General features: G+C 40.2%; 1 protein-coding gene across 2 annotated transcripts in view; it reads right to left on the bottom strand.

The window, feature by feature from the left end:
* Positions 1–22,112, bottom strand: part of akap7 (A-kinase anchoring protein 7) — a 48,046-nt gene extending 25,934 nt beyond the window's left edge. The window contains exons 1-10 of one of the 2 annotated variants that reach the window (XM_030721391.1): positions 21,822–22,112; positions 21,512–21,646; positions 21,181–21,439; positions 20,470–20,625; positions 19,952–20,100; positions 18,664–18,800; positions 15,856–16,016; positions 12,486–12,598; positions 10,752–10,798; positions 10,284–10,384 (exon numbers count right to left, since the gene is read on the bottom strand). In XM_030721391.1, coding sequence (XP_030577251.1) covers positions 10,284–10,384; positions 10,752–10,798; positions 12,486–12,598; positions 15,856–16,016; positions 18,664–18,800; positions 19,952–20,100; positions 20,470–20,625; positions 21,181–21,397 — 1,081 coding nt within the window. In that variant the 5' untranslated portion in view covers positions 21,398–21,439; positions 21,512–21,646; positions 21,822–22,112. Of the gene's footprint in view, positions 1–10,283; positions 10,385–10,751; positions 10,799–12,485; positions 12,599–15,855; positions 16,017–18,663; positions 18,801–19,951; positions 20,101–20,469; positions 20,626–21,180; positions 21,440–21,511 lie in introns of both variants that reach the window. The other variant, XM_030721390.1, reaches the window with a different exon arrangement.
* Between the last annotated feature and the right edge of the window lie 71 nt (positions 22,113–22,183).

Below are 22,183 nucleotides of genomic sequence, written 5' to 3'. Positions count from 1 at the left end.
TCTTCTGTTCTATTTAGACAAGCAGAAACATCAAATAAATTCCCTTTAATTTGGCTGGTGTAACGTAATGTTTGCTCCTCTAAAGTAGCACATCCCTCTCCCACACACAGGCCTTGTTATGATGTTTGTTTATTGTGTTGAATCAATTTGGTGAAACTAATGTAAAGTAGCATTTTTCACATACTCGCTCAATCAGTGTTCACTCACACTCCGATGAACAAACTGTCCACTGAGTTACTCGTCTGAATATAAAGTCGGTGCAGCTTCTCTCACTCAATCATGCAAAATATGATTTTACTACTGTGAAAGCCTCAGGATGTCTGCATTATTTATACACCTGTCATTTTGGTAATCTTATTTTTTAATTAACGCATGACACTGATTATAGTCATAATAACTAAGTAATTTTTTTAAAGACCTGCAGATGTACAGATCAAAATTCTGTTATACATTCTCATATTTTTTTTTTTTAGCTTTATGTGTGTATACTTTGTTAAGCCATGCTGACTTTGTTGTGTTATGCTGTAAAATAAACCAATTGGCCCCATTTGAGGACATGATTTTGTCCTCAGATGGGGACAATGTAAGAAAATACAGTTTCCTGTTTGAAGGCGAAGCTTAGTTTGTATACATATCAGGTCCATCTAATCACAAATATGTAGGAGAAACTAAAAATGCATTGCAAACACGAGCTCAGGTCCCAGGAGGTTAAATCAAAAACACATATGTAGCACACACAGTAAAAAAAAAAACAGTTGAAAAAATGGTTTCCAGGAAAATAATTTGGATTCATGTTCTGTCAAAGTGACAATTCCACATAGAGAAACAGTGTGTGTGTGCATATTATATATATATATATATATATATATATATATATATATATATATATATATATATATATATATCAATCATTGCATAACATACAGAAAACCTCAAGGACCAGTACCTGGTCGTTGGTCTTTCGCCACTCCTGCTCTTGGCATCGCGCTGTCTGACTCCTTAGCTCAACCCAGCCTCCTTCACCCTGACTTTTATATCAGACTTCACTTATATCAATTTGGTTATCTGTTTAATGTCACCTTCACTCAGACCTCCAATTTTGTCTCACTGTCTGTCTGTCTGGCCAACCTATCTGCCCTTCTCATCCTCGCTATCTATTTAATTCTACTGCTTCTGCAAGCCCATTTCTCTCTCTCTCTTCTGCCTTTCCATTCTCTTCCCAAACTCATTTATTGTTCTCGATTAATCTCACTTATTCCTTGCTCTCACTCCTTTTCAATCTCTCTCCCCCTTGCTTCCATCCTTCTGTCTGCTCGGCTGCATTATTTGCTCCTTTCTCCTTCTTTATTCTCATCTCCTTTATCTTGCTCCGACACACCTGCTATCCTGTTAGCATTCACTACTGCAAATTGCCAGGTGCTTATTGTTTGCTGCACTCCCTACAGATTTAGATGTCAAACTGTGTTAACAGGTATACAACTTTAAGCTTTCTTTAAGCGTTCTTTTCTAACATCTGAAAATCACTGGCTGTTCTTTTGTGTAATGCATAAAGCTGGGCTCAGACTGCATGACGTTTTTCTCTTTCAAGACGTCAGATACGGTAGTCAGAGTCAAAAATCGCTGCTTGGCCATAAGACACAGAAGACTAGAATGTAGACTGTAATCATTCATATGACAGCTTGCCATTTTCATAGCCTGCATGAAGGACAAAGGTGATTGTGGAGGGGGTGTTAATCCTGGGCACACTGTCAACAACTTTGCTCTTCCTCTTCTATATATTCTTGTGGTACTCATCAGGACTTTTAACACACTGCAGAATCTGTCAGACCAGATGAGAAAATGAAGATATTGTTCCCACATGATGTGACAGTTGTCTTCTACTTGTAAACCTATACCATTATACAAGCATGCTTTGCAATTATTGGGCAATCTGAGTGTATACAATGCCTGATTTAAATCTGGCTAATCTCCCCTTCGAGGTCACCTTCAGTTGCTCCTATAGTTCAATTTCAGCATGGCTGCTATTTTTAGGCTGCCATTAATTACATTTCATCTGTGAGTCATAGTCGATCTTCTCCAGTGTGTCAGGATCTGGTTATCCTTCAACTTCATTTTTGGGGGAACTTGCAGCGAGTTAAATCTGGTGAGCACAGGGAATTTTTTTCAGGTTCTTTCTGCATAACGTTCTCCTTCAGATGCTTCAGGACATAACAGACATTTTCATCCTGGGGAACAAATTCACAGTGCACAACTTCAGCATGCTCCTGGTTGCAGTGCAGACCTGATGCCCTGCCTTCTGTCTTGAACTGTGGACTTCAACTGAAAACTGCTGGGTCACAGCCAGAAACCCAGCTCTCAACCATTAGCAGCCCTCCACAAAAAAGAAGTCAGGTCAGGTTGAGGGAGAAGTTTAAAGTTTGCTCTGCACAACTTGGTGCAAGTGGTCATAAAAAATGTCCAGGTACCAGCAATCTAAAAATGCAGTCGCTCTGAAAGCTGCAGAGAGGTGCACAAGAAGAAAAAAACACTTTAAAAATTTATTATTTTTATTGAACGATTTTCGTAACTCTCTGACTGCATCTCTGTGTTCAAATGCAGTCAAAATCTCAAGTATTCAATTAAAGGAAACAGGAAATTGCCTAAATTTCCCTCATACATTCCCTTCTCTTAAGATATTACAGAGGAGGAGAAGGAGTGTACAGGAAGAGAGGTAGAGTTTATTAAATTAAAATCAGTTATTAGAAACAGGGCCAGGCGGCTGTGCCAATCTTACCACACGGGAAGCCTTAAGCATTGACAGAGAGCCCTCGTTATAATTAAAGCTCGTCTGCTTTTACTATTTTATTTCCCTGTGCACCCATAATTGTTGATCTTCCAGCTGACAGAAGACAGTGATCGCTGCTTTTAAAGCAGTAGTGACAGCCATAAAAATGCTTCTTGTAACAAAAGATGAAAAGAAGGGAAGAAATTACCTGCTGAGTGCCAAGAAGCAATGAACTGTTACAAAAGTAATTAAAAATCTGATTTTTACAAGGAATTTTGTGAGTTTTATATGGTCCTCACACTGACTCTATCATGCTTCTTTCAGCAACAATGCAAGGAGGATGAGACTGAGTGGACCTACCCTTCACTGTGGCCTCTACAAACCAGAGGTGTAAAGACATCAGTAGTCCCTGAATACTGTTAAAACAGCCCTTTACTGTTCAATTTTCCTCTTTCAAATAACTGCCCCCCCTGATTCAGTATTCCTCCACACATAAATTAGCACACTTACATGCAAATTAACAAACTGCGTCACCAGTCCGTGTAGCTGCTGAGCACAGCCAAAGAGTTACTTCATAGAGGAAAAAATAACATGCAGCACAGTCTGTACAGAAGTGAGTAACCTTATCTTAACAAAATACCACAGGGTCAGAGAGCAAAAAAGCACCTTCTTGAGTCCATGTGCACGTAAGCCCTACAGTGCTGAGCACTTCTATTGGTGTGTGTGTCTGTTAATAAGCATTTATCATCATTTATTTGGGTTTCTGTACACAAAGCTGTAGGTGTGAATGCTTTGTACAGTAAATACCAAAAGGTCACGACTTGAGCTACACCTACCGTTCTACCTGCACAGATACAGACTGGAAATAATACACTGGCCATCTCATATGTAAGGATGTGCTTTTATAGGCTCTATTTTCTTTGACTGTCCAACGACAAATTCACCGTATAAGTAAAACAGTCGAAACATTCCAGACACATTGTGTAGTGGCATGTCAAGTAATGAGGACACTCTTCAAGACACGCAAGCACACACATGCACACCACTATAATTGCTTTGACTTCATGGCTTACACTAATGTCACATTCCAATAGACCAGCAAATGGAAAGACAGCGAGAAGAGACTGGAGTGTTTTTTCGGTGTCTTAGTGCAAAAGTTTTGCCACCTGTCCAAACAGAAACAACTTTTCCATTTACTCTCCGGCCGTTCCTCCTTCATGCATAGAACAAAGAAGATAAACATGTGGTAAAGGATGCAGAGTCTACTATTTCCCATGTTGATTCCAATTATTTTTCTACACACAAGTGAGTTACAAGAAACAAGATATACATACAAAACATTTTTTCTCATTTTAACTAACTGATGCCAGCCTCGCTGCTTGCAGTTCACTTTGCTGTACATGTTATGGACCATCGGTTTGTTTGGCTACACTCTAAACACAAATCATTTGCTCCTTTGTTGCAGGAAAGGACTGTTCGCTTCGGTGCCTGTGCTATTAAACTGTTACCACTAGCAATGCCAAACTGACCTCTACTGAAAACATCAAGACTACACAACATAAATGAGAAGATTACACATGCAACAGAAATCCCCTCCCTTCACCTTTTGTTCTTGCACTCTGTCTAGTCCTGCCTCCTCTGCCATAAAAAGATGCCCTTTCAGATTGCATACAATGAGCTCTGTAGTGGATTAGGCTGTACTGTGGATTATGGGATTAACATATACACATACAGACTCTGACCACTGTGGCCAATCAGAAAACACACACACACACACACACACACACACACACACACACACACTGAACTAGAGCCTGTATAACAGTGGATTTTATGAATTTTGTTGTCTTTCAAGTATTTTGTTAAACTAAGTAGTTAGCAGCTTAATGTAAGCACAAATCTTTTCACGCTGTACAATATGCTCAGCTAGCTCTGTGACAGAGCTGAGTACAGTAAAAAAACAAAACAAAAAACAAAAAGGGCAGCTGAAGGCCCCTTTTGGGAAAAACTAGTGATAACCCCATTTCTAAAGGACCCCCAAAATCTTAAACAATTTATCAGTGATCGGCTAATGCTGTCTTCCAAGCTCAGTCGGATGCTTCACTGAACCTCGGCAGCATCCTGTGAGAAACATGCATGTAGAGGAGAATAAACCTGTCCACTTTAACAGATGCTATAATCAAGCTAAATGCTATAATCGTCATGATCCTCGCTGTGTTGTTGTGGTTTGGAGTTGGGGTTCCCGCTTGGCAGTCAGGCACACCTGCAATCACCTCTGGCATTTAAGGAGCAGCTTGAGTCTGCTAGCTAGCCAAAGTGTCTGCTACGTGTCTAGCACTCGTGGTAAACTGAGGGCCTAATGCGTTTGCCTTCTCGAGTTTTTCTTTCGTGTTCACCCGTTTGCTTCCTTGTGCGCAGGTCACTTTGCCTGGCTCTGAGGGTATCTATTCTCAGTTCCACTTACATGCCACCTTTGCCTTCACTACTACTGCTGGAAACAGTCCACACCCAGCTGGCCCTCCTGGTAGCGCTCCTTCTTCAGACCACAATCCAGCTACACCTCCTAAAGACGGACTCATTCACTCGGGCAAGTAAGCGTGCTCAGCCACTAATTCAAACATTCACCATTGCAGTGGATGTTCTCACACATGAACTGTTGGAGTAATTCTGCTCTCTTTGCCACAGACATCATTCACCTCGAGTCACCGGTTCCCAGTGCCAGTTTAATGACCCGTGTCAGTGGACGCTCCCAGTGCAAACTGTTTTTGGAGTCAACTGTTCCCGGTGCTAGCTTCTCTTGTGATTTATACTCATCACCTACACCACATCATATTTTGCAATATTATGAGAGCATTTCAAATACGAGAGCTTAATGAAAACTAACAGTATACAATAAAGTCGATATCCACTTTAAATTAACCATGTTATTAGCAATCTCCCATCTGAAACATGGTTGACGTGCCAAGTCTATTCCCACTGCACTGTCGTCTCCACTGAGCCGTAAGACAGCAGGTGTGCTGGCTGTATAATTGCTGTCCCACAGAGAGAGTGATGACACATGCTGCTCATCATGTGTTTTTGACTTCAGAGATTCAAAGTGTTAGTGCGGATGCTGGTCATTCTTATACCACAGGTGTTTGGAATGATGAATAAGCTTTTTTTTCCCTGCTTCAGTTACTACAATTGTTGTGCAGTGGCATAAAAAAGAGGCTTAACATTTTCTTAAGACAGATCCATAGTACAGCACATCTCTCCTTTTACTGTTGTTGTTGCAGCATTGCTGGCAGCACAATGAAAAAGAAAAGAAAAGTCTCTGGAGTTGGTGTGTTTGAGTGGTTTATGGGAAAATGAAGAAAGTTTGTTTCTAAACATAAAAACCACGGTGTGCTTTGGAAGGCCACCATCCTGGTTTGCTACAAAATCAAGTCAGACACTGTCAATGGCATAGAAGAGAGGACTGTTGCAGTAAAGTTCTCATCATGCTCTTAGTGGGTTACAGTCATCTAAAAATATGTTTAGGTCTCTAAGATTTCTGTCTCATGTAACAGAAGTTGTGATATTACGGCCAGCGTGTTTCTGCGTGCAAATAAGAATAGAATTAGTGAATTCCCAGCCACAAAGTGGGGTTTTCCTCCACAAGTTAGGGTATTTAATGTGTGCATCAACAACTGTTACAAATGTAGGACAAATTAAAAAAAAAAAAAAAAAAATCAATCACAAGTTTTAAAAACTCAAAGTTACCACAGTGAATCGGCGATGTGTGTTCCACAGCAGTATTTACATAACGCAGAAAACATTAGCAGTCCAAGCAGACCAGCGCTGAATTCAGCAGAGCTATTGCAGTTCTTTTCAGTTTGTAAAAGGAGGATTTTGTTTTTCCTTTAAAGTTTACACAGTCTCAGTTTAAAGCTTATGTAACCTCTAAACTTGAGGGAGTCATCCACTTAATTCCTGCCTTTCCTACCACTTCACTAACTCACAGCAAGCAGTATCAGATCCTATTTAAACTCTCCTCGCTGTAATGTTTAGTGTACACCCTGCATGGAAACATCAAAGCAAAAGCGTGCAACATTTTAATTTTTTTTTTTCCATTTTCATGCATTTTAAATAAGAACTGTTTTGGAAAAACACTTGACAAAAAAAACACAAGCTTTCTGATGATGTGGAGTGTGAGGTAAACACCCCCCCTCCTCTCAACCGTTCCTCACTCTCACACACACACACACACACACACACACACACACACACACACACACACACACACACACACACACGCTCTTTGTCTCTCACAGACAGCCCAATGATCCACAAAACATTGTGACAGCCTAGTTACACTGACAGCTCTCTCTCTCTCACACGCACACACTCATGCATACAAAGCAATTACTGGAGATACTTGACAGTAGGACTTAGAAAGTCTCTGTCAATCCAGTATATACCATGTTCCTCTATATCTGCATGTGCCTGTGTGTGAAGCAGAGGTATACACTAATGCTGTTAACTCCACGGTAACTAAGGGTAAAGCTATATTGAAGAATTTTCACTCATGAATGCATTCTGCAAAATGCCCTTAAAGACTCAACTCATTTTAGCACAAAATTGATTTCAGACTCATGATAGAGGGTCAGAGATATGCATAAATAATCTTGTGGAATGACTCAGGCATAAAAATACTACTACTACTTTTACACAAGTAAAAATTCTACCGAAAAGGGTTCTGGGGTGAATTTTGCTGTGATTTATAAGCAGGCATCCTCTTCAAGTCCTAAACTTCTGGATCCTGTCCATCACTCTGCTTTGAGTTTTATTATCCGTAATTACATTATGAGAATAATAACTGAGGGGATACTGACCGGTTCCTTTTCATCTGAAAGACTTTAAGGTGAAAAAAATCACCATAACTCTTACTTCAGTGCTTTTAGATGGACGACGTCAGACCTGATTTTCTGACTGCCTCTGGCCTCATGGGATGTCACCCACTGGTTTGTGAAGTTGTGTTATGAAGCTTCGAGATGAGCATTTTGGAGCCATTTTGGCACTTGTATCCACTTTTGAATTTTTGTTTCAGTTATCTGCTACACTTAAAACATGGACCTATCTTCAGGATCTGAAAGGTGAAGCCAAGGTGGAAGTGCCTTAATCCTGCATTCTTTTTAGTCGCCACCAGGGGGGGTTGAGTCGTGTGCTTCCAAAAAGACTTGCAGTCCTGTAGAAGTCTATGGGAAAGCAGCACACTGACTTGACTTCTGTAAACACTCATTTCAGGTTAGTCAGGTCATTTTCTTAATTTTGTGAATTTTGGTCATACTTTGTTTTAGAAAGGATGATTATCTGGGGTATGCTTTTCGGCTAATGACATGACTGACAGCGTGCAGTTTCACACTCACACCTGCCTCTTCTCATCACAAAAAAAGGCTCATCTGGAAGCTTCAAAACAGGACAATGGCTATGCCCATCTTTTATACTGTCTATACTCTTACCTACCACTCAACACACACTTTACACTGTAAGCTGCATCCACAGGAACAGTTTACTGCCCCTCACACATGCAAACCCAGATGGATGCATCTCGGAGTATTTGGGGTTCAGCATCTTCCCCAAGAACACGTCGGTATATGTGCCAATGTTGGTACTTATATCCACTTGTGAATGATTTCCCTGTAACCTTAAGTTATTTGCTGCGCCATTTACACTGTCTATGTATCAAACACCGCATCTTCCTTAAAAAAGAAGTTTTAATGTGTTTTTTTTTCCTAAATTCAACCCACTGTGAAAAATCCTCTTCTGTTAGCATTTATCTATGTCAGTTGCTCTTTTTTTGCCCTTTGCTAACTGAATCACCTCAATGTTGTTTAAAACGATGGTCACCAGTCATTAAATTCTTGATTTCTTTCATCTTTCCTGTAGGAAAGGGGTCACTTTCATAATTAATTACAGATATTATGAAACATCAGACGACAACCTTTTAAGGCATTGAATATCATCACCCCATTGGTTACTCTGATTCCAGCTCATAATGGTAACAATGTGGCGCTTTAGTATAATCAGTGCGGATCACTCAGTGTTTCCATCCCACTGTGAAACCAACTGAATATTTTTTATAAATAAATTAATCACACAAGTTGTGAGAAGAAGTTTCCTTTTGCTCAATCTGGCATTAAAAAAAAAGATGGTCTTGTTTATTGCCCTGTAGCGTTGGGATCATCAGAGGAGTGATTTTATTTCAACCACAAACCACATTAATTAATTAGTTCAGCAGAGTTTCTCAAGTCAGACTTCTTTGTGGGCAGATACAAAAGCTAATCAGTCACAGCTCAAAAAACACGATGGATGTTTAATGAAGAGCTCCATAAGCGACCCTGAGAGAAGCATTTCTGCCTCTGATCTAAGTGCATCATGTTGCATTGCTGCTATTTCAGAGCTGAGGGGCTACTTTTCTGAGAACACATTTCCATTTATTTTTAAAAGCATATTAAGTGATTTTTACATATTTTTGTTGCATTTGTCATGAGCAAAATATCTCCCACCTCATATCCCCGTGAGGATTATCGGTCTATTGTTTTTCAATCATGGATGACAAGAAGTGGCTGCTCACAAACTAATCATGACAATTTGTTTCATCCCCAGACAGACAAAACTGATCTAAGTAATCCTTTAAAAGGCACGTTTTCTTCTAAACAGAATACCCTGTCAGCTTCTAGTAGCTGCTAGACAAGAAGCGCACAAATATACTGCCGGTCTGGCTGTATCCCAAGTCAACAGTGCCATCTCAAATCATGTCTGGCTACAGAGTAATGGACAGCACATCCATAAAAAACGGGCTCGATAGACAAGAATTATTCCACTTGATTCACATCAACCTGAACTAACAAGGTGAGCCATCTTCCTCCATGTTTCTCACATTCAAATTTTTATATGCTCCACTTACAGTAATAAAACAATTTAACATTTTAAAGCAGTTCAAAACCTTCCAGTACTTCTTACATTCAGTGGACATTTGAGTCATTATTCTATAACACCGCAAGTCTTCAAAGACCCGGCAGGCGTTAATCCACAGCTGGGTAGTAATGGCTAAAATGGAAATGAGCTCTTGTGTAACACCACAGTGTGTAATCAGACCAGTGTGCCTGTCTTAAGTTCTGCTAAGTACTTGAAGTTTGATGGTGTTATACAAATCTACTCAAAAAAACAAAAAACAAAAAACTCAATCAAACCACAGAACCAGCAAATGGCAAGAATAAAGCTGCAGTTACATAAAATACATCAGCAAAACCACAGAATCGTCATCCTAATGAATGACAGTGACTGACCTGTACCACTCAGCTTCACCCACAGAAATCCAGATATTCAGCCGAACATGCTGCCGTGAGCACATTTTACCCACAGAAATGGAAACCAAACAGTTGGAGAAACTCCCATATGTGAGCTGACAGCGCCCTCTGGTGGCTCAGCTTTGCCTCTGACACAATACAGTAATGCTCAATAACAGCTACGTGTGTGTGTGTGTGTGTTTACTAACCAAGCTGTAGTGAAGTTTCAGTGTGGTAATAGCCATCTTGCTGCTTCTTTTTCAACATTGAACACAGATCGACCCGCTCGACCGTCTGATCTCCAAAAAATCTGCGGTGATGAAATGAAAGAGTCACAATGACAGAAAATGGCCTCGAGCACATAGTAAAGGCAGATGTCGGGAATACAGCTGCTTGATGGCAGAGAGCACAGGTAAATTTAAGCTGTTTTCACACACAGCAGGCAGGAGATGGGACGACCACTCGTAAGGTGGGAATTCAAAGGATTACCACGTGCTATTCTCAGCCGTGATCAGACATCAAAAGTACTTTGTACTAGGGAGATGGCTTTAAATACATGGTATAATAGGTTTATGTGTAAGTTGTCATCTACAGTATTCACCAGCTGTGTAATTCATACAATGAACTACTGCACAAGAAGACTAAAGCTTATAATGCACTTGACAGATAGTACCTACTTGTCAGTGTAGTTGGAGTAAAGGGCTGGGTCCACACGCTTTATACCCTGAGAGAGAGACAAAGGGAAAATCACTTGTATTTATCACACATTATGATAAGCACATCTTGACAAAGTGAAATATACCGTATACAGTTTGGACAATGTTTTTTGTTTTTCCTACATTGTAAATTAATACTGAAGTCATCCAGACTATGAAGGAACAAATAAACAAAATCATTTCTTGCCCTCTTAATGTGTTTGAGACCATCAGTTGTGTTGTGAAGAGGTAGAGTTGGTCTACAGTGAATAGCTTATTTGAGTAATGTTCTAATCCATATTATGGCAAGAACTACTCAACTAAGTAAAGAAAAACGACAGTCCATCATTACTTTAAGAACTGAAGGTCAGTCAATCTGAAAAATTTCAAGAACTTTAAAAGTGAATCTGGACTTTATGGTCAAATTGCTACAAAGAAGCCACTTATAAGGAAGAACAACAAGAGGCAGAGAATGGTTTGGGCCAAGGAACACAAAGAATGGACATCAGACCAGTGGAAATCTGTCCTTTGGTCTGAGGAGACCAAATTTGAGATTTTTGGTTCCAAACACCAAGTCTTAGTAAGACGCAGAAAAGGTGAGCAGATGGTTCCTACATGTGTAGTTCCCACAGTAAAGTATGGAGGAGGAAGTGTGATGTATGGGGGTGCTTTGCTGGTGACACTGTTGGCGATTTATTCAAAATCCAAGGCACACTTAACCAGCATGGCTACCACAGCATTCTGCAGCAACATGCCATCCCATCTGGTTTGCACTTAGTGGGACCATCATTTGTTTTTCAACAGGACAATGACCCCAAACACACCTCCAGGCTATGTAAGAACTATTTGACCAAGACAGAGGGTGATGGAGTGTTGGGTCAGATGTCCTGGCCTCCACAATCACCTGATCTAAACCCATTTGAGATGGTTTGGGATGAGTTGGACCGCAGAGTGAAGGCAAAGCAGCCAACAAGTGTTCAGCATCTGTGGGAACTCCTTGAAGACTGTTGGAAAACCATTTCAGGTGATGACCTCACGAAGCTGACTGAGAGAATACCAAGAGTGTGCAAAGCTGCAATCAAAGCAAAAGGTGCCGACTTTGAAGAATCTAAAATCTAAAACATATTCTCATTTGTTTAACACTTTTAAGTGTATTACATGATTCCTTATGTGTTCCTTCATAGTCTAGATGACTTCGGTATTAATTTACAATGTAGGAAAAAAATAAAAACACTGAATGAGAAGGTCTGACTGTATGCAGACACACTGACTGGAGGAAGACAAGATCACCGCCTGGCAGGCACCAGGAAGGATAAGGTAAGATAACGTGTCAGAGGGAACGAGACATATGCTATAATTCTTCTGTCTCTTCCCTCATTAACCCTCCCCCCAGTCTTTCATATCTTCTTTGTTTATCTCCTCTCTCTGTTAGATCCATCATATTATTGGTGTTTGGCTCTTAGTCTGATATCATGAACTCTAATGTGATATAGATTCAATTTGCTTTTAGTTCCATCCATCCATCCACTTCTGCTTATCCTAATTCCCATTAAGTTTTTGCTGAGCCATACACATTTACCTATGGATGAAACACTGTACCGCCACAGTGGTGAGGAAGGTGAGGGCAGTCAGAAGGATGATTTTAAAAAAGAAAGAAATGCATGTGCGTGTTAGTTCTGTTACAGTCTGCTTTTATTGAAGAATAAAAATGCATACCTGAGATCGTAGTTTTGATGCTCTGGACAGCTTCATAATGGTGAGGTGGGGTTCAAACCCTCGACCTTCTCCTTGCAGAAGCCCGTGCTCCTCAAAACGGCTACGCAACAACTCTGCAGCAGAGGTGCACAACATTTTTTATATATTTTTGCCCAATGAGTCATACAGTATTCTGAGTACCCTGAATATGAGGGTGTGAATAAAATGCATTATTATTATTGTACAGTATGACTCAACCACATAATTAAAAGGTTAAAAAAAAAAATTGAAATACTGAAAATAAGCATGGAAAATATACAAAATACACCACATTTTGACAATAAAGCAAAACAGATTCATTAAACAAAAGGGACGAATGTCAATTGATATGCAACATATACATAAACACAGAACATGATGTGGGTTCAAACCCACAATCACAACTCAGTTTCTTCCACTGAAGGATCTTGATTCCCCCATTATAGATTTTTTTTCATGCCATAAGAGAGGACACAAATAGAGCGCGCACAGATGGCTGAGAATGTGTGTCAGATGATAGAGAAAAAAAAAAAAAAGCTTTTAGCCCAAATATCATTTAGTTACTCAGATTAAGACAGATAAGTGAACAAAGGCCTAAACACACAGACAAGCCTACAAGGACAAATATACAGACAGAGAGTGTTTAGAGTCAGGCTACAGAGGTATTTTTAGAAGAGGAGCTCTAAAGGGAGAGAAAGGTTAGTATTTAATCAATATCAGTGGTGGAAAGTACAGACAAGATGACAAGAGGGCCTGGCTTCCTGCCTTATCCTTCCTTTGCTTGTAGCAGTTCCCGTAAGGACTTTTTATTTATAATCTTTTTCCTATGGAGCAATTTTCCATAAAAATAAAGGAAACTGGGGCCATTCTTTATGAACGCTGCTTGCTGAATTCCAACTTTTCCAAATGTTTCATTAGGAGGGCCTTAAAAGAAGCTTCAGTCCACACAAAGACTAACGTCTCAATGTTAAAGTCCTTCTCCTCACATTGAGTAAACCCCTAAAAGATATTCAGAGGGGTTTTTTTCCCCATCAAAATATCCCATTTATCCCATAAGATGGCTTGGATGTAACTCTACCCCTTTGCCTTGTTTAGTATGCAAAGATCTATGAATTTCAAATCAGCCCTTGCATTATCCTTCCATTTGCCTGCCAATCACCCCTGAGAGTCCTCAGTCTCAAGTTCTCCTGTTTGTTTTGATAACCAGATGAGAAAAGCCCTGCGATTCATTTATTAATCAGGAGGTCCTGGAAAACAGAGTCAGTGCTGCTATGCTGGGACAGAGGGGAAAAGTCACACAACACATAAAAAAAAGTGACCTGAGTATGATGGACAAGCACTAGATGCCGTCCATTAAACAAAATTCAATACAAGCGTCCAAGCAAAGTATTCAAACAGATTTACATCGGCTGGTGAAGGTTTTACTGCACTTGAGGCAACATCATCATTTCCTTTGAAACTCATCTGTTCATTTCTCTCTGCCTGCCTTTCTGTGTCACCGACAGCAGCAGAGGAAAGCAGCAAAACACCAGCATGGACTCACACTAAAAATCATCCTTCAACTTCGCTGACTTTAGAGACGAGAATATCACAATACGAAGCCCGTGACAATGATGGCAACACAGTGAATCTTTATAGCGACACTCGGCACACTGTACGACAATGCAAGATATCTGTGATACATCAAGACATCTGTGTAACCAATGGATTAAAAAATGAATTAAAGCCTGAATTATGTATTTATTCACTGCATTGTGGCATCAGTGTTTGCATATATCATTAATATTCAATTTTAAGACTTTATTAGCTCTCTGGCTAGCATTCCCCGCTGTCCGCCACTGACAGTTCCCTTGGTTTACCGTGTTGAAACCCTCGTCTGATTCTGTGTTTTTGAGACATGTAGAAACTTGGAATTTGTATCTCTGTCTAACAAACAAAACAGCTGCAGGATTTCTGAATGATTCCAAACCCTGACAGGGAATTCTTCCTGGCATTTGCCTCTGCTTCGGCATCGCGTGTAGTTTTGAGTCTTTAGGTCTCAGCAGTAAATCTCAGGCTACAGACCCTACAAAAAACACAGACCCACATAATGCTGCTCCAATTACTGTATGTTCAGTTTCACACAGAACATCTCGCAGAGCCAGAAACAAACTAAAACCTTGTGTATCAAACGCACATTAATGAGTAAAAACACCACTTACTTCCTGGTATATGAGTGTACACAAATGCTTATATTTACTTTCAGAAATGACTGCATACTTCCAATTTAACCAATATGTTAAGAGTGCAAATGGATGGTATTAGGTAAAGGTCACCTCATTTAATGTGTGTGTGTGTGTGTGTGTGTGTGTGTGTGTGTGTGTGTGTGTGTGTGTGTGTGTGTGTGTTTGTGTGTGTGTGTGTGTGTGTGTGTGTGTGTGTGTGTGCGTGCGTGCGTGCGCTGGTGTTGCAAAAGCATTGGAATGGGAATCCTCTTAGAAATGGCTTAATGTTGTTGCCGAAGGCACAACACAAAAACAAACACGCAAAAGCTTCTGAAGACACCCCCACACACAGACTCATGACACAAGAAGAAAAATGTAGGAACACAAATGGCGAGACGTACACACGCCTGCAAATACACACACAAACAAACAAACAAACAAAAATAACAGAAAGAAAAAAAAAAAACACCAAAAATTCCACTTCATCTAATCAGATCTACTAAGTTAAGGACGAGGATGTGGTCACGCTGAAACACAAATCACAACATGGACGTCTGTGCACAGCCTAGAGTGTCACTTTCTGCATTTCTACACACAGTTTGTTGTTACAGTGTATAACTTTACCCCAAAGATTCTGGTTGCAAAATTAATTACAGAATTCCACTATTCTCGTCTTACTAGGTGCTCTGATGTCTCCGGGACAAATGTCAGGTTAGACTGTCCATGACTTCTGAATGAGAGTATTTGCCCGGCCAACTTGTGAAAACATCGTAAAGAATCTGTCCTTCATTCTCTTGAAGTCGTCTAATCAATAACACCCATAAGAAAGGCTCCATGACAGCAAGCATCCGCCTGCTGTGATGTGTTTTAAGGTTTGTAGTGTCTCAAGAAAAAGATAGCCCCCCTAACTCTCAATATTTCCAATTTAGATGATATGTATGAGTGTAAACAGACACTATTAGATCTGAGCAGCTGACTCTAACTGCAGACATCCCTCCACAGTGCACAACAAGCCAAGTACAACATCACATTAGCACTGAATAACACAATTTTATCCTCTTGTAAAGCATGAAAATCCCATACACCAAAGAGACAGAGGCACTGATGACAGGAGGGGAAGGATGACCAGCTAAATGTTTGCCACTGACCTGCCAGGCTGTCCAATGTGTGTCTGTGTTGTCCGGAGGCCAGTCCAACAAACACCACCTCCTTCCTGAAATGACTTATCCCCGAGAAGGGCAAGACCAGATCCCGCCCACCCAGCAACTCAGCCAGTGACGGCTCAACCTGAGCCAGCACCGCTGCCGCCCTAAAAGGAAACATACACATGAATATGCACAGCATTTACTAACACACACACATCCAGGCACACACACATACACGACTTAATCCTCTCTCTGCCTTCCTGTCATATTACATAATGGGAGAATCTAGTGATTACTAATAACACCATCTTCTTCTTGATGGGATTAAGCATCCCTTCATCACATAACACAGCTCCCATGTCCCTGTGCGGCACTGAGTTAGCTCACAGAAATACAGACTCCCTTGATATTTCCATCACCCTCCACTGCTGTGTGAGAACAACAGCTTCAAACACAAATCTTTATGTTTCTATTGGCTTTCAATTGACTTCAGTTAGCTATTTACAGTCGTAGAATTTGTTCTCATTTTAGCGTTCATCGGAATATTTCACCAATATAAAAAGATATAGATATGTGTTGAGAAAGTAAAATATAACAATCATTAAAAGACAGTTTAAGGTAGAAATGATTTACACCATTGCTTTCAAATGTAATTTCAGAGGTGTTTGTTCACTTTAATTGACATTTAAATGAAGGACTTTTTAATTCTAGTTAACTTCTTCAGTTTATAAACTGAACAGTAACACTCTTCCTCTTTACTGCACCCCAAAGAAAACCCAAACCCCTCCAAAAAAAAAAATGCACAGCCTGACTGTTTGAACAAGTTTTCCTGGAAGTGCTGGGAGGAAAAGATAAGACAGAAGCCATACCTAACGTGACATGTTGGTAATTAGTAACTGCAGACTCTGCTTCCATGTCTTTGAGCACATCTTCAGTCCATACATTTAATGCTGCAACAGCATTTTGCCAAGCTATCAGATCTATCTGATGTGATAATGCACAGGTTTAACGAGCCTTAATGGGACTCGGTGAGAAAATAGGATTCATCTAAAGGAGACAACCCCTGCTAGGGTTTAAATACCTGGGACTCTCCACCTTTTGGCTTTTAGAACTGAAGGAGCCTCTTGGATAAGAGGTGAAATGTTTCAAAAAATTAAAGAAGTCCAGTTGCCTTTTTTTCCAAGTTCTTGAGATTAATCTGAGGGCACTCGGTTTGATTGAAGTTCAGCATTTTAGAATTACTGTGCATTTTATCCTGAGAGAACAGTAAAGAAAACAGAGAAACCAGGACAAGAGAGGTGTTATTCTATTCAACCTAAATCACAGATTACACACAAGACACAACATCTGCTCACCGTGTACACCACTGCTATATGCACATGTGCATGTTTAGCAAACAGTTGCTGAGCATTTTTTGCATGGATGAGTGGTTGAACCTTTGAGGACTGAATCAACACAGAAACTGTGTGATACATAAAATCATGTAATCACATTTATTAATAGAGGGGCTGAAATTTGTTTTGTTTGAACATTTGAAACGTGACCTCTACTAATTTCTTGCTGCACAGCTTTGACAATTTAATTTGTTATTTGACATCTAAATGATGACACAGTGTTTAGTTTGTATGTGTTTTCTGGCTTAGGAAAAAGTTACACAGGTACTGCAGTATAATGCATATCATCTGTTTTTCACGGATATAGTGGGCAAACCATCCCCCACCATCACCGCAGATGGCTGCCCCTCCCTGAGCCTGGTTCCACTGGAGGTTTCTTCCTGTTAAAAGAGAGTTTTTCCTTCCCACTGTTGCCAAGTGCTTGCTCACGTGAGGGGTCATCTGATTGTTGGGGCTTTCTCTCTATTATTGAAGGGTCTTTACCTTGTAATATAAAGCGCCTTGAGGCAATCCATAACTGAACTGAACTGAATCCACTAATCAAAAATGCTTGTGGTTTGAGCCCCAGCTCTTCTAGCATACATGTTGGGAGTATTCTTGAGTGCAATAATCAGCCTCAGAACAGCCCCCCAAATGTAACACTGAAATGTTATTTAAAAAAAAAAAAAAAAGATCTGAAGGAACAGATCAAAGGGCTGTAAAAATGTGCGTGTGAATGAGTGAATGTGGCTCGTAGTGCTTGGTGCTTTCAGTGATCGATAAGATCAGAAAAGTGGAATATAAAAAGCAGACCACGACACTACGAGCACTTAACTTGTCATTTTCAGGCTTATAGAGAGAAGCACTGGTGTAACTGATCACATTAACAACAGCTGTCTTTCTGCTGTTACTCAAGGCCCTTTTCAATGCTGTGAGTCACACCTGTGCTCAAAATGGCTGCAGTAAAGAAGGCATTCTGCTGTGGGATCAACAGAAGGCTTTTTTGATAGAAGTCATTTGGATTTGTTACAGCAGGAAAAAGACGGTTATGGAAACGATAATTAACTTCTTTAGTTTCAGGGTGATTTGTGTGCCGCTAACTGTCACACTGTCATGACTTGAGGATTTGGTTTGCTGATCAGAACAAAGTTCACTTGTTGTAAATAGGAAAACATGTTTTATTGCTGTCACGAGCAGTATAAGGGTCTGCTTTATATGGTTAGTGTATTATAGCAGGTCCAAAAAATCTCAAAACCACAATCACTGACTTTTTGATTGTCGTACTGACACTTTATCCATTTTTTTGCACTTCCACTGCAATCTATATATAATTAAAACAATCAAAGGTCATTTCAGACATTCTGGGTGTCACAGTATTCATGGAAACCATATTAATTTCTCTCTCTATTATATAAATATAGCATGTACACCAACTCACAGGTCTACTTGTTCCTGATTGGCGAGATGAGTGACTAAAAGCGTGATGTGAAGAGTTGGGACAGGAATCATAGCTTTGGCCAATCGGGGCTCCCGCTGAAGCACGGCCTCTTGAACCTCACTCACAGCTGAGCTGATCTGTCATTGGACAAAGAACAGAAGTCAGTTACAAGCTACGTCTCTGATAACGGCAGTGTTATACAGATGTTTTGTTTCCTTATTATTATTTTTTTTTAATTAACGTTTTTTATGTTGTTGTTGAAATATACAACAGGACAAAATGTGCACCGACACAAACAAGAAAGAAGAAAACTGAAAATGAGGACGGAAATAAAACAACAACAAACAAAACATTTGTGCATATTTGCACATTTCATATTTCATTCAAATTGTGTTTGGGTTGCGTGTACTTAACGTATTGTGTGGTTATGTGGATGCTCATTATGTGGATACATGAGGCTCTATTCAGTCCAAAAAGTGATATTATGTAGAAAGGGTGTAGTAAATACTTAAATAAATAATGAGAAGAAGAAGAAGAAGAGGGAACAAAAGAATTAAAAACTTAAATTAAAATAAATAAAGATATTATGAAAATACAACTACAGAAAAAATAATAAAAAGATAAAAGGGAAGCTGGGAAAACTATGACCTTGGCACAGGTGAGCCTCATTAGGAGTACCGTGGTGTTTCAGAGAGGCAGAGGCGTCCTTATTGGCCAGGTCAACACAATTTCTGTTCTTTGCTCAATAAATTATTCGTTTGTCTTTTATGATGTTGTATATGGTGTTCAAATCATATTTATCTAGATCACTTGGAGCCTTTTTGGGTTGCCCTCAGACCCCAATCTAGTGCGGAAGTTTTGATTCCTAAAGACGTATGTATCCTTCTGTGATTACAGATTGACCATAAACTGATTCTTTGTTAAAGATCTAATTATCTAAACTTAAACTGTGATTTCATATTGACTGCATGAAAGAGGAAACTAAACTGAGAGGTATCAGACAGAAAGAAACTCAAGGTTTGTGGAAGAACACCTGCCAAGGAGCAGGTGAGGTTCATGGAGCTTGTTGCCATGGTAACTAAACCATAGTTCCCTTCATCTTGGGGTTAACAAACTCAGAGCTTTCCACAACACCTTATTCAAACACAAAGTTTTTGACAGATAAAGGAAAGGCACATGTGGGTGGGCTTCCATTCCTATTTTGAGGTTCCACAGACACACTTTAGATAAAAAGTATTTACAATGTGCATTAATTCAAACATGAAGGGTGTGAGCAGAAGCTCCTTACCTGAGTGTTAGTGATGGGGATGGACACAAAGTAATTTGGTCGTTGGCTCTCCCTCTTTTTTTTCTTCTTGTCCTCCTCACTGTCCACTCGGCCTTCGCCGTCTCCTCGTTTCCTTTTTCTCTTTTTCTCAGCTGACTCTAGGTTGGGGACTATGGACAACAGCAAAATGACAGTTGCAATTAAAAATGTCAATCAAAAGGTCTCATGTTATGAAAACGTATTCTATTAGGCTATGTAGTTTTAATAGAGTAGGAAATGTAAAATTTCATCTATGAAGATGCTTTCTACTCAAATTCCTTTAGCACCAACACAACTCTAGCACATACAACTACCTAACAAAATGCATAAAACTGGTCATCAAGCGAAGTATCTGCATAAACGCTAATATAATACAGCAACAGGACACTGAAAACAGGCCACTTATTAGCCACAAGGTTGCAGCGTGACTTGTCATCTATGCTAACAGTTAAAATAATGCTGATAATTATAAAAGTAATTATAAAATATTAGGAATGTACATAATGCTTTCCATGTGGTGGGGCTGGTCAAAGCAAATGGAAGCTCTGACAATAAACTGTCAGATGTATCAGATGACTTCAGCTTTTTCTTCATCAGTTTCCTCCTCTCCCTCCTCTTCTTCCTCCTTGTTATCTTCTCATTTGATCCTGAAGGAGCTGTCAAAAAATAAAAATTAAAAAAAAAGTTCAGCATACTGTGTATATATGAACATACACACAGTAAATGGGCTGGTTCCTATTTAAGGCTTTAATGCGCGCACACACACACTCTGATGAACACACTGGGAGCAATTCAGTATCCTGCCCAAGGATACTTTGGTTGCAGACTTGAGCAGCCAGGGATCGAACCACCAACCTTCTGATTAGCAGAGGTCCAGTTCTACCTCCTGAGCCACAGCCACCCAAGTGTACAACACTTGGTATTCCCAGGAAGTCTCACATCCAAGTACTAACCAGATAGTATCTGAGATCAGGTGTGCTCAGTGGAGTACTTAAGTTGCTCCAGTGCAGATTGTATTTGACTACTATGTGCGTGGTAATAAACTGCATGTGGACTTTGACTCAGCAGAGCAGCATTATAAAACATGTTAAACTTAAGCTTAAGAGCATGCAAATTTGATTCTGTCAAAAGCCTAAACTAATATTAATACAGATTTTAAATCATGTGGAAACAAGTAGCCAACAAAAAGTGACACTGTTAGTTCGACTCACTAGACACAGAGGAGGCTTCGGTATCTGCAGGACTTTCCTGCACCTGCATGCCGATTGCGTCTGCCTGACCTGAAGTCAGGACCGTCTCCCTCGGCTCCTTGTGCTCTGCTCCGATCTCCTGTCCTGCGAGATTTTCATCACCACCATCACCCTCCTCTTCCTCATCACCATCATCTGCCGTGGCGTCTCTTCCGTAGGAGATGCTCGCTGGCTGCATCTCACACACTGGTAGCAGATGCTGATACGACTGCGCTATCACCTAAATTAGAGAGCCCGTGTATCATTTCCAGATTACACTTTCCGTGGATACCGTGATTCTCCTTTTTATTACCTTAAGTCCGACCCGCTGTGCAGGCGGCGGGACGCGGAGAGCTCCGGCTTGCTGACAGTGACTGATGGATACTGAGGGCTGACTCCTAAGTGAGGGCTGACTCCTAAGTGGCACTTCATGAACACCGACTATCCTCTGTAAACACACACTTTTTGAACGCTTATACGCGAGGCTCAACAGCACGCGGCTGAAGATCATGACACACAAGTGTGTCCAATTTCACATTTAAACTTTTAGCTTTTTAAACACTGAAAAGACTAAAGCAGGCATCACAGAGAAGAAACCTGCAACAACAAGAAGGAAAACACACCTGCAGCTCTCTTCAATACTTAATACACTGGCTTTGCCCCCGTCTAGCAACACCTGTTGAAACGTCTCAGAGCACGCTGCAGAACATCTGCTGAGCTACAAACTGTTAGCTAACTATCTCTGACGGATCCGTGCTACTATTTAGCCAAACTACACGGAATAAACGCACATTTTTCTTAGTTTTCTTTATATCTAACTGGCGCAACAAGCACGCAGGTGGTAGCCTTAAAGTTAAAACTGGCAAGGCAAATAACAAAATAACATTCATGTATACGCGGTATCTGGCAGGAGTAACCGGAAGCATTTGTTGTAAACAACGTCAAACCTCCGGTGTAGAAAAATAAAGTCAAGCTTTTCAAAATA

This window comes from Archocentrus centrarchus, chromosome 24 (assembly GCF_007364275.1).
Source record: "Archocentrus centrarchus isolate MPI-CPG fArcCen1 chromosome 24, fArcCen1, whole genome shotgun sequence".
NCBI lineage: Eukaryota > Metazoa > Chordata > Actinopteri > Cichliformes > Cichlidae > Archocentrus > Archocentrus centrarchus.
This window is presented reverse-complemented; position numbering and strand designations above follow the sequence as displayed.